At 37.9% G+C, this 12,288-nt stretch overlaps 1 protein-coding gene across 17 annotated transcripts in view; it reads right to left on the reverse strand.

Moving 5' to 3' along the window:
• Positions 1-12,288, reverse strand: part of Bptf (bromodomain PHD finger transcription factor) — a 118,877-nt gene that overhangs the window by 61,947 nt on the left and 44,642 nt on the right. For 12 of the 17 annotated variants that reach the window (XM_074045459.1, XM_074045473.1, XM_074045464.1 and 9 more), the window contains 2 exons: positions 5,992-6,180; positions 1,576-1,763 (listed from right to left, as the gene is read on the reverse strand). In XM_074045459.1, coding sequence (XP_073901560.1) covers positions 1,576-1,763; positions 5,992-6,180 — 377 coding nt within the window. The remainder of the gene's footprint in view (positions 1-1,575; positions 1,764-5,991; positions 6,181-12,288) is intronic. The other 5 variants (XM_074045472.1, XM_074045469.1, XM_074045466.1 and 2 more) reach the window with 2 other exon arrangements.

Raw genomic sequence — 12,288 nt, forward strand, 5'->3', positions numbered from 1 at the left:
GCTAAGACAGGAGGATCACAAGTTTAAGGCCAACCTGGTCTACACAGCAAGACTGGGCCTTAAAAAAAAAAAAAAGTGAAAACTAATTATATACAATTATAATTAAATAAGTAGGTAGGTCTGCAAAGAGAATAAAAGTTCTAGTATTTGTTAAGTATCATATGTTAGAAACTACTGACTACTTTTATTAATCTCAAAGCATTCGCCTATCATAATCAAGTTTATAACATATACTTTAGGGATATAGGAGGGATAACCTTCCTAATATTTCTAAAATTAGCTTTCTTTTTCGCCTTTTATTATTCCAGCTTTAGCACAAGAGCCCGTGGATACTTTAGTGTTTTCAAAAAGCTAATCTCAACTCTTTAGTGGATTATGAAATCAATAGTGGATTTTATTCAACTTAAAATAATGAAATAAACTGGGCTCCAGTGGCTCACACGTGTAATTCTAGCTACTCAGAAGGCAGACATCAGGAGGACCGTGATTCAAAGCCAGCCCAGGCAAACAGTTCATGAGATCCTATCTTGAGAAAACACATCACAAAAAAGGGCTGAAGTAGCTCAAACGGCCAAATGTGTGCCTAGCAAGTATGAGTTCAAACCCTAGTACCATCATAAATAAACAAACAAATAAATAATAAAATATAATAGACTAGACTGTAAGAGAAGATATCAGTGCTTCTGACATAGTAAGGTAAATACTATTTCAGGAAGCTCTTGAATATGTGTAGTGGGTTGCTACAAAAAATTGTGTATTTTACTAAGGGTCACAGTCAAAAAGATGTTTAAAAGCTACTGCTTTAAAGTAACTACTTGATGTCAATTTTTGCTTAACTGCCTGCAAATAATTCTCAAATGTGGGAGACACAGTTTGGTTCCTCTTCTGTCCCCATGGCTAGGTGAGGGGCAGAAATACTGAGTCTTATTATTATTTTTTTTCCTTGGTGGCACTGGGGCTTGAACTCAGGGCCACATACTTGCTAGGCAGGTGCTCTACCGCTTGAGCCACTCCACAAGCCCTTTTTCTGTGATGGGTTTTTTCAAGATAGGGTCCTGCAAACTACTTGCCTAGGCTGGCTTTGAATTATGATCCTCCTCATCTCTAGGATTACTGGTGTGAGCCACCAGTGCTCAGCTAATACTGAGTATTAGCTTCAATCCCAGTGTCCATAATCAGAGCTGAATGCTGTGTGCCAATCTATGCCAGAGCTGCAGGTTCACCTGAAGTGGTCACAGTAAGTAACAGACAGCTCTCTGGTAGAGCTCATGAATAGCCTAACATTGCCATACGTGAAAAAGAAGGCTTTCTCTCTTTAGAATTGTATACGACAAGGACAATCATGTACTATCAGCCACTTACAGTCTTTCTATGCATGGACTAAAATCTGAGTGTGCAAATGCACTCAACATAATATGAGGTTAACACTTTTGCTCTTATTGCCCATTATACGCTTAGAAATGGAGAAAATATAATGCAAAGTAGGTCTATAAATTTCCTGCCCCTATTTTTAAGGCACAATAATTGTAATTATTCATCATGCACAGATTTTTGTTTTAAACAGAAAGAACATACCTCTTTGCCCTCCTTAAATAACTTATTGGCTTCATGGGCTGCAGCTGCCACCTGCTGGCTCTTCAGCTGGCTAAGTTTGCTATCTGGATTCCGCAGTCTGGTGATGATGCGAGTTGAGCCAGATGTTCCTCTTCCAGGTCCAGGAGACTCACTTATTTCCCCGTTAGACTTCTCCAATCTGAAATCACCTATTATCAAAGGAAAGAGTCACAAAGGAATCACTGACATTAAATAACCATAAAAATGTCTTATTTATCCAAAACTTGTATCAAGGATATATCTAAGATTCAGACAGTAAACAGATACGGTCCTTGAATAGACAAAGCAAATGTCATTAATTTTTAACTATTTTGCTTAAAAAAAAAAAAACCCTCAGAATTTTATTGTGAGTCATTTATTGTTCTACAGAAAACACAAACATGATAGGTTATTTTTCAAAACTCATCTAACTAGAAGACAAGAAAGACTGCTTGAAATTTACAGATAACAAAAGTAACTCAAAATGCACACTAAAATGTTGCCTTATGTATTCAATATGGATTCCTGTATATAGTTAATTTTTGAGAAATTTCCACTGAAATTCTGTTTAAGTACTTAACTGTTTTGAGCTTATAAACATTAAGTGCCAATGAATTTTTCTCTAGGAAAGCTAGGTAATTATAAGGTATTAATGGAAAAATCAACTAGTTTTTAGTAATAATGAAGATCTCTCAACATCTACCATAGTAACTTCCTGTTCAAAGTGAGAGAATGAATGGCCCAGAAGGAATTTCCACTTTGCATTTTCTTGAGTGTCACACACTAACCTTACCTCATCACTGTCTAACTTCTATTGGCCAGACAACTGAGCAAGATCTGAGTTTTCTTTTTACTTTAAAGCTTTAAAAAGTTAAAAGATGGTATTGGTAAATACAAGGAAGGAGAAGTCACTACATTACATACAAAGATAGGATTAAGGAAACTGCATTGTAGGGGAAAAAGTTGAAAATTTAGTAAACATTTTTCATTTAATCAGTTCCATAACCCTTCTCTTCTATGGGGAGCTGCTCTCCCTGACATATACATACTTGAGCCAATGATTCCGGCAGGGATGCAAACCTAAGCATCTTGCCCCTTTGGGGTGAACTACAGGACTTAGCTTGGCCAGACACTGCACACCACTACAAGGTTATGGTGACTGACCCAGGAACTGGTTGGGTGGCCCAGCCAGTCAGCATCCTACTCCATTTTTAAAAATCTGGAAATGATGACAGGATCTCTGCCTTTTCTGTTAGTGAGCAGGAAGTGTGTAAAGGGGTGGCTACCTCTATTCCCAAAACATGGAGAAAACAGTCATTTATAGGAAACAATAAGGAGGGGGGAGGAAAGAGGGAGGGAGAAGGGAAAACTGAAGGGAAGACCATGACAACCTCATTCAACTTCCTGGATCCAATAATGCACCTGAGGCTGTCACCAGTCCAACACTTTTGTACTAGCAAAATTCCCTTTTTGTTTTAAACAAGATGGATTTCTGTCAAAACAAGTAAGTCCTAAATGATCCAGGAGAGTATTTTAAGCTTTTTGACTCCAAAGTATGGCACTGACTAACTCAAGGGGGAGTGGGTACTGAGGATCTTGTCATGCCAGGCTGGCAAGCTGGTATCCTAATGTGTGGTAAAGCAGCTGGTCCAACCATTAGCCTTCTCTTGGGTCTCAGATCATGACACTACACAGGCGGAGTTTTAGGCCAAGGTACTGAACTACGGTGGGTAGTTCTTGGGACCATTTATAATATCCTCTAGTAAACACTTTATAGACAGTTTTTGATCTAGGTTGGGATTTCTGGAGAACAGAAAAGGAATGGCAAGTGCTTTTAAAAAGAAGCCCCTCAATGTATGGTTACCAATTAGTACTGTTCAAATTAACCCACTGCCACCTGCTAAGTTTAGTGCAAGTAAGAGGAGAAAATTCACACCCAGGGTAAGACCTGAAGTTCAGAAAAAGAGATCTAGGCTGAGTAGAGGCCCTTACTGAACCTTCTCTGCCCAAGAGCCATAGTCTTCCTATTATAAAGGAGTCAATCACCATGAGGCAGCCCAGTGGTACAGTACAGATCGATCTCCCACAGCTTCTATAGCTTATTATTTAATGATGCCAGAAGGCAGAAGCCTAGAGAGGCTGTATTCACATGAGGGTTAGGGCTACTGGCCTACCAAGTAGACAAGTTGATCTGAAAAGGGACTCTATTACCAGACAAGAACTCCAAACCTGCCAAACTGGGCATATGGCTGTCCAATCCTACAGCAATTCCCAGCAAAAGCAAGCAGGAACTAGGCTGCTGACACAGAATGGCCTCCAGAACGGGAATTTTTTCATGTCTCATCCATGGTTATTCTCCCAGATTTATCAAAGAATACCCTCACTCTCAGGATAAAGTGTGTTACAGGCAGTTAATTCACAATTGGCTCATGAGTTGTAAGATCAAGATAAGTCACATCCAGACCTGTGAAAGTTAATGCACAACACAAAGAAGTCCTAGATTCGGATCTAGACAGAATTATAATTACTGAATGGACTTGTGGGACAGAAGTTTTTGGAAGCTTCCAGTTATGGGTGAGATCTCTGCAGTATGTTAGGTAGGAGCATTTTTGTTCCCATGCATGGGAACAAGTGTGAATAAACACAAGTGTGCCAAGTACCAAAAGGTGGAACTGCAGATCTTTACTGTGCTCTATCTTTGCAGCCTCCCTCATTCTTTGGAAAACCATTCCTACCCCGTTCCAATCATATAATTTTGCTGGAGCCATCAATCATAATACCTTGCCTGCCCTGGCCACGGGAGTGGAAACAATATGATCCAAAATATGCCACTCCAATTCCTTCATCAATGACTTTTGATTTGGAGCAGGAGTAGGTAAGGGCTTTGCCTTTGGGTCACGGACCTTGGAGAGACATGAAAACAAATTGCTGGTGCCATCTTTCCTGTCACTTGGAAAAAGCCTGTCTGTGTTAGGAGAGAATGAAATTAGCACACACATATATGTAGATCCAAAAGGTGAGAGAGAAAGGGAGGAAGACAGAAAGAGTCGGTATACCTAGGAGTCCAGTTACGCCAGACAATGGCTCGGACTTCCCAATTACATAAGCTAATTAAATTTCCTCATCATTTTGCATGCAGGAAGCCCCAAGTTCAAACCCCCAGTACCACCAAAACAAATAAATAATGTTTTTTTTAATTCCTCATCATTTAAGCTAGTTGAAGCTGATTTGGTCCCTTGCAATTGAAAAGTCCTAAGTAAATACAGATCTCCCATCTCAAACCATATATAAAATCACACTCTGGATAGATCAAAAACAAAGTTATAAGTGTTATGGGAAATTGCTGTATAATACATATATATTCTTGGAATGGGGGTGGTCTTAATAAGGACAGAGAAACCCTAAACATAAGGAGTAATAAATTCAACCACATAAAAACACAAAAATTTTGGTATGATCAGACGGCAGAGAATAAAACCAAGTAACTACTATATAAATATGTAAAATCAAAGACTAATAACTATAATACATAAAAAGCATTCCTAAAACTCACTAAGGAAAAATCCCAAAACTCAATAGGAAAAAGCAAGCAAACACGTAAAAAGGCACTCAACACAGTAATAAGCAGGCATGTGTAATTGTTTTCATGAAACACTTTTTAACACTGACAAAAATTTAAGAGGACTGATGGTGTTGAATTTAGATGTGAAAATGAAGACACAGATAAGAATGTGAATTATCAGTATAATTCCCTTTTGATATACAAGTAAGCAGTGCAGGAGCCACCACTATTTTTTAAATGTATCTACCATTTCACTGGCAATTCCATTTACTGTATCCTATATTGTCAGAAATATTTGGACAAGAACATAAGATACATGTTGAGAAAGGCATCACCATTGGTCATAATCAAGTAGCATGCAGCAGTTAAAAAGAATTTTAACTTATTATATGAAGATTCCCTACATGTGTAACTGAGTGGGGAAAAAAAAACAAAACCACAATGCAGAACAATACATGCAGAATGATCCCATTTATGTAAAAAAATAAAATAAAATAAAACAATAATGAAAAAAAACCTTTGAAAACATACATGTATGAGTGAAACCACAGGGAGAAAGATGTAAAATGTTATGTTCAAACTGCAGCTGGTAATTAGATTACACTTGGGAGGAAGGTTATAAAAAGGATCTTCTACTTTTTCCCTCTGTGTGCTTTCATATTATTTTAAACAAAAACAGTGAGTTCAAGAGCTGTGTTAAAAAAAGGAAAAAGGGAAAAAAAAAAAAAGTAAAAAGAAAATCTAAATCTTCCCACCCTACCAAACATATAAAAAAATCGAAAATGTCAAAAAAAAAAAAAAAAAAGCTCTGTTTAATGGATGAAGTGCATTCTTACCTATCTCTTCTTGAACAGAGACAGGTGTATGGGGCTCTCTTTCTCCACTTTCAGGATCATCAGCTGCCTTAGCAGATTCACTCTGGGAAGAATTTAGTTCACTGCTGCTGTTACTGATTTCCAGATTAGGCTGGATGGAGGTAGTGGTAGCACTAGTGTTACTGCTGTCACATGTCTTGTTAGGGTCTTCTAGAAAAATAGAATAGCTGATTTTTAAATTGAAAACCACATAGAAAATTGTCAGCAATGGCATTTAATTGTCTTGGGATTTCATTAGAAAGCTTATCATGCATGAGTAATGAAATAGCCTGTGTGAAGAGAAACTGGTAAGCACCAATTTGTAAGGTTCCCAGTCTATTGACTCAGGCTCTCATCAACTCAGTCCAGTGCAAGACAGACAGAGATGCCCCAGGCCTGAAGGAAAACCAACTGACACAACTACTTCACAGAACTTAGGGGACAGCAGCTACTGCCTCCCTAACAACTAAAAATCTGAAGTTTATATACTTACTTTTCAAAATGCTTCAAGCAGCACTATTAGACAAAGAATTAAATGAAATAATTTTCCTCTACAGTTTTCTGCCTGAGCTCTCTGCCCCCAGGCAATGCATAACTGTGATTAACTTTTCTGGACACTCTTGATAGATCACTAAGTGTTGATAGATCACGAAGGTGGTCCTAAATGAACACCAAAACTAATATTAGTATGTACTAAAGCCTAAGTCTTTCTATGGCAGTTTAGAAATTATTGGTCTCTCTTTGTATTCACACTTGTCACTAGTAAGATACACTTTTTAAATCACCTGAAGTAAAAAGTGGTTGATGTCATGACTATCTCAAATGTGTAATAAGCTCCTAAATTTGTTTTTTGAGATTAAAAACCCAATAGCCTGATAGAGCGTGAAAAGACCTAGAAATAACCATAAAAGAAATGAAAGTTGCCTTTAAAACTTATGGGAGTATGTTCACTTAATTCAAGCTAAGAGAAATGCAAAATACAACTGTATGGAGAAACTACTGCTAAGCTATCAGACTGGCAGAAATTCAAGTCTCACAAAACACTCCAATAAAGACAGGCAGAGGGTTAGGAAATGCTGCCAGGCATTGCTGTTGATATGGAAAATGGTCCAAGGTGGACAAAAGGGAACTGGCTATATCTTGAAAAACTGCACCTGCATTTACTCTTAACCTAACAATCCCATGTTTAGAAATCTATCACAAAAGTCACTAGCAAAAATGCTAAATGACTTACTATGGAGCTGTTCAGGGAGGCGTTATGTACAGTGGAAACAACCAGAAACAAACAAAATGCTCACCAACAGGGCACTGGTTGTATAAAAGATAGTACATGCAATGAGCCACCACGTACAACAGCGAGGAGGAAGGGTAAGCACTCTAGTCACGAAATGACTTCAAAAGTGAAGTGTAGCTGGGCGCAGCTTAAGTGGTAGAGTGCCTGCCTGCCTAGCAGGTGCAAGGCCCAGAGTCCAAGCCCCAGCACTGCCAACGACAACAAGAAAGTTTAAATGTAAAAGGAAAGGTGCAGGCAGTTCTTATACTATGCTAACTTTCATGTCAGAAAGGAAGGGAAATACAAATTTGTAAATACACTTTTTTTTTTTTTTTTTTTTGGTGGTACAGGGTTTGAGCTCAATGCCCCAAGTGTTCTACCACTTGAGCCACGCCTCCAGCCCTTTTTGCTCAGAGCCAGCCTAGGACCTCCATCTTCCAACCTCAGCTGCTGGCTTCGCTGGGATTACAGGCATGAATCACCATGCTCAGCCCCAAATTTTGCCTTTTTTTTATGAAAAGCAAAAACAAAACAACAGTATGGCAGGAGGCCAGCCTAAGCTACACAGCAAGACTGTCTCAAAAACAAAAAACGAGGGCTGGTGGAGTGTCTCAAGTGGTAAAGCGCATACCTAGCAAGCATGAAGCCCTGAGTTCAAAACCCAGTGCCACCAAAATAAAAAAAAAAACAAGCCTAAAAACAACAGGGGGATATACACGAATTATAAAAATGGCTGGCCGTAAAAGAAAACTAGAGAATGAAGAGACAGAAGTGAAAATTCCTTACATATATCCAGCTAGACATAAATTATTAGGCTAACAGAATTAAGGAAGTTTTAACTATTTGCTTAAATACACCATAAAGAACATAACGCCTACCAAAATGTACACTTAAAATACATGAAGCCCAAGCACTATAGCCCTAAGACAAATGTGACAGGTCCTGGTATTTATATTATTTTCACTGCACATGACAGACTCTGTAATGAATAACAATAAGAAAATGTAGTTAACCCCCAAAGCAAACCAAAATTCTATAAAGATCTTCACTTTCAACTTTTGAACACAAGCCAACAAAGCCTATCCTAAAAGGCCAAATGTCTACTTAAAACACAGAACAAAATCCTGAGCAAAAATCTATAAAGTGAAAAAAATTAACTTTTTCACTTGAAGTTTGTAAAAGGGAGATTTTTGAAAAAAGGAAAAATAAGATTAAAAAAAAAAAACCCAACCAGAATGTATTATATAATTAAACTAAAAGCAAACACACAAGAAAAAAAAAAAAAACACTTAACTGTTGTACCTCTAAAAGTCTTCAGCTATCAACGCAACATGGTAACAATGTATGGGAAACTTCACTTTACCATTCAGTATCAAAAGCCACTGAACTTGCCTTCTAAATATCTAAAGCAAAGGACTTTTTAAAGATTTTCTTATCCCAACAAAGTAAGAACAGATTAAGTCAATAGACTTTTAGAGTTCAATTTTATAGATGTGACTTTTAGTATGTTCAAGAATACATTTTCAATCACTTACAAGTACTTATGGGGGCAGATGGAGTGGCTCAAGGGGTAGAGCACCCACCTAACAAGTATAAGACCCTGAGTTCAAAATCCCACTATGTGTTTTTTTGGTTTTTTTTTTAAGGTACTTACAGAAATGAAGACAGTTTTAGCTACTACTGATACTTTTCTAATTCAAGGCACTGAATCTAGAAGCATAATGTAAATAAAACAATTTGTGTGCAGTATACATCTAAGATAAATCCTGAGCAAGCTGGACATGGTGTTGCACTCAGGAGACTGAGGCAGGAAGATTGTGAGTTTGAGGCCAGCGTGGGCTTCATTGGAAGTTCCAGGCCAACCTGTGCTAATAATAATAATATTCATCATCACAATGGATCTGAGTTTGAGATGCTAGAAAGATAGGTACCCCCACCTTTAGAAATGAAAAAAAACCCAAACCATCTGGAACAAAAACTTTCTAATGGAAAATCCAGGATGAAGGTTTAATTCTGAAACTGAGCCCTCTGTGAACTAGAAACAAATTCCACTGAATGCTAAACAGTATACATACTTGCTCCATGGGCACTATCACTGTTCTCATGAACTAAAGAGAAACATCTGGAACTCAGACATGAGATCACAAACGTGAGGACTAGGTATAAAGAGGTTAGCTTTTTAAAATGATGTCTGCAAATCTTTCCCAATATACTGCCCAATTTTTCAGTTTGCTCTTCAATCTGATCCATATAAAATGTTTTAAATCACTGATAACACCCAATATTATGGTTACCATGAAATTGCTATCCATTTTTATGTTCTCCTACAGTTTTTCTAGGCTATAAATTTGTCATTTTTTTCCCTTGCATAATATCTTCTATCAAATTGCACAGAAATGATAGCACTCTCTAATGAGACTTTATTTCATGCTAAATCTGGAAATAAAATATATATGCTTATATATAAACACTAAGGTAAATGTTATTTCTAAATGGACTTAAAATTGTTGTATTATTAAAAAAAAAAAAAAATCTCTGGACCGGCCATATGGCCAAAGCAACAGAGGTAACTACCTAGCAAGCACAAAGCTCTGAGTTCAAATTCCAGCAGTGGAAAAAAAGTTCTGTTATGGATAACAAATCGAATACAAACCAAAAGAATGGTGGTATAGCTTGGAAATATTAAGATGAAGGAGAATTCCCAATGATAAAAACCTTAATTTAACCAAAAATATAAAAATTAGGATGCACTTAATATTAATAATATAATCTCAAACTGCACATAATGCAAAAACTGAAAAAAAAAATAAAAAGAGAAGGGCTGGGATATAGCTGAGTGGTAAAGCACTTGTCTAACAGGTGCAAGGGCCTGGGTTCAATCCCAAGGGAGTTAAGCAAACGAACAAAAAAATCCACCCCAGGAACTTCTGCTGTTAGTCAAGACGGCATACAAGGTTGGGATCTACTCTCCCATTTGTAATGGTCCCAAACTGGAAACCAGGTAAATGATGGTCAGCAAAGAATAAGGAAAAATAGTCATGATACATCTATATAAAGGAGTATCATACTGTGATTAAAAAATATGTTACTATCACAATATATGGGTGGCTCTCACTGATACATTATTGGAGTTAAAAATTTTTTAAAAATCAGACATTAAGCTAGGTGCCAGTGGCTCACACCTGTAATCTTTGCTACCCGGGAGGTAGAGATCAGGAGGATCGCAGTTTGAAGCCAGCATAGGCAAATAGTTCACAGGACCCTATAGCAAAAAAACCCTTCACAAAAAAAGGCTGGTGGCACGGCTCAAGGTGTAGGCCCCGAGCCCCCGAGCCTCACCCCCACAACATCAAAAAAAAAAAAAAAGACATCAAAGAATACATACTGTGTTTTTTGGGGGTAAGAAGGGGTAGTTTGTTTGTTTTCCCTAAGTAAAATCAACTGGCAGTGAAAGAACACAAAATGGTTATCACTTTTGTGTGTGCGGTGGTGATGGGAGGTAGGTGTACTAGTAGTTGACAAGTGGTATGATTTGGTTACCCATATGGTTATGTATGCACTTTGTTCACTAATATTTGTGCATTCTACTTCAATTAAAAAAACAAAAACAAAAACTCTTCAAGTGGGACACTGGTAGCTCACACGTATAATCCTAACTACTTGGGAGGCTAAGATGGAGAGGATCTCAGTTTAAGATCAGTCAGGGCAAATAGTTCTCAAGACCCTATCTCAAAAGTACCCAACACAAAAAAAGGGCTGGTGGAATAGCTCAAGTGGTAGAGCGCCTGCTTAGCAAGCTTGAGGCCCTGAGTTCGAATTCTAATCCCACCAAAATAAGTAAATAAAAATAAAGCTCACCAAAAAACTAAGTTCAATCTGACAGTATTATTTTCTTGATAAGCTTTAATCAATAAATTGAGTGTAGAAAAGAAAACCAAATGAGATGTTTCCTAGCATGGCTGCCACTTTTCTCCTGCCTAGAATAACTCTCCCATTGTAACAACTCATCTCTCGCACGGACTACGCGGGGTCAGTGGTGGTGAGGAGACACTGAAAGGAACAGTGCAGGACTCCTCGGTGTGTGCTGAGCCAATAAAGAGCAGAGAGACTGAAAGGCACTGAAGGCAGAGAGTCCTCTCTGAGAGTCCAACGCCGCCCCTAGGGTCTGTCTGCACCCATTAGAATGCAACGCCCCCAGGGGCTCACGCTGTACTTTTCTCATGGATGTATCCCCATTAGAATATTCTTTTTTTTTTTTAAATAGATGCCTGTGGATTTTTATTTTATTTTATTTTATTTTGGTGCTCTACTGCTTGAGCCATACCTCCAAACTCCCTAGAATATTCTTAAGTCAGAGACTTACTAGTTTATCTACTTTATAAAAACTCCAAATTTCTCTTTAAAAAATGGCAGGAGCAGCCTGGAGGCCTGGCTCAAATGGCAGAGAACCAGGCAGCAAGTACAAAACCCAAGTACAGCCAAAACAAACAAACAAAAACCTGGCAGGAGGGTTAAAGGGTGGTTGAGGCCCTGGGTTTGATAACCAGCACCAAAAAAAAAACAAAAACAAAAACAAAACACTGCTGTGACATCTACCACACAAGCATAGGAATGAATATTCAGAATTCTAGGGGTTTTTTTCAGTCTAGTCATGAAAAGGACTACGACCTGTGAAACGGTCAGGGCTTGGATTTAGTCTAGAGGCAGGATCTTCAGCCATACAGCATTCTCATCCCACTAATGACCTCAAATTCGTTCTGAAGACATCTGCTCACAATTGCTATCTGCTCCCATTACACTTTCCTTAAAATTTCTTATTCATGTTCTTATAAAACTATATTCTTCATGACATATACATGAAAATACTATTTGAATTACAAAGTCTAACACAAGAGTTCGCACAATCAGCTATGTTACTCAACACTGAGTGAATCAGTAAATGTGTTTCACTGACTTTATTATTCTTTTTCCACCATGCTTTCAATCTTCAGAAGAGCTGAGTGTGT

This window comes from Castor canadensis, chromosome 11 (assembly GCF_047511655.1).
Source record: "Castor canadensis chromosome 11, mCasCan1.hap1v2, whole genome shotgun sequence".
NCBI lineage: Eukaryota > Metazoa > Chordata > Mammalia > Rodentia > Castoridae > Castor > Castor canadensis.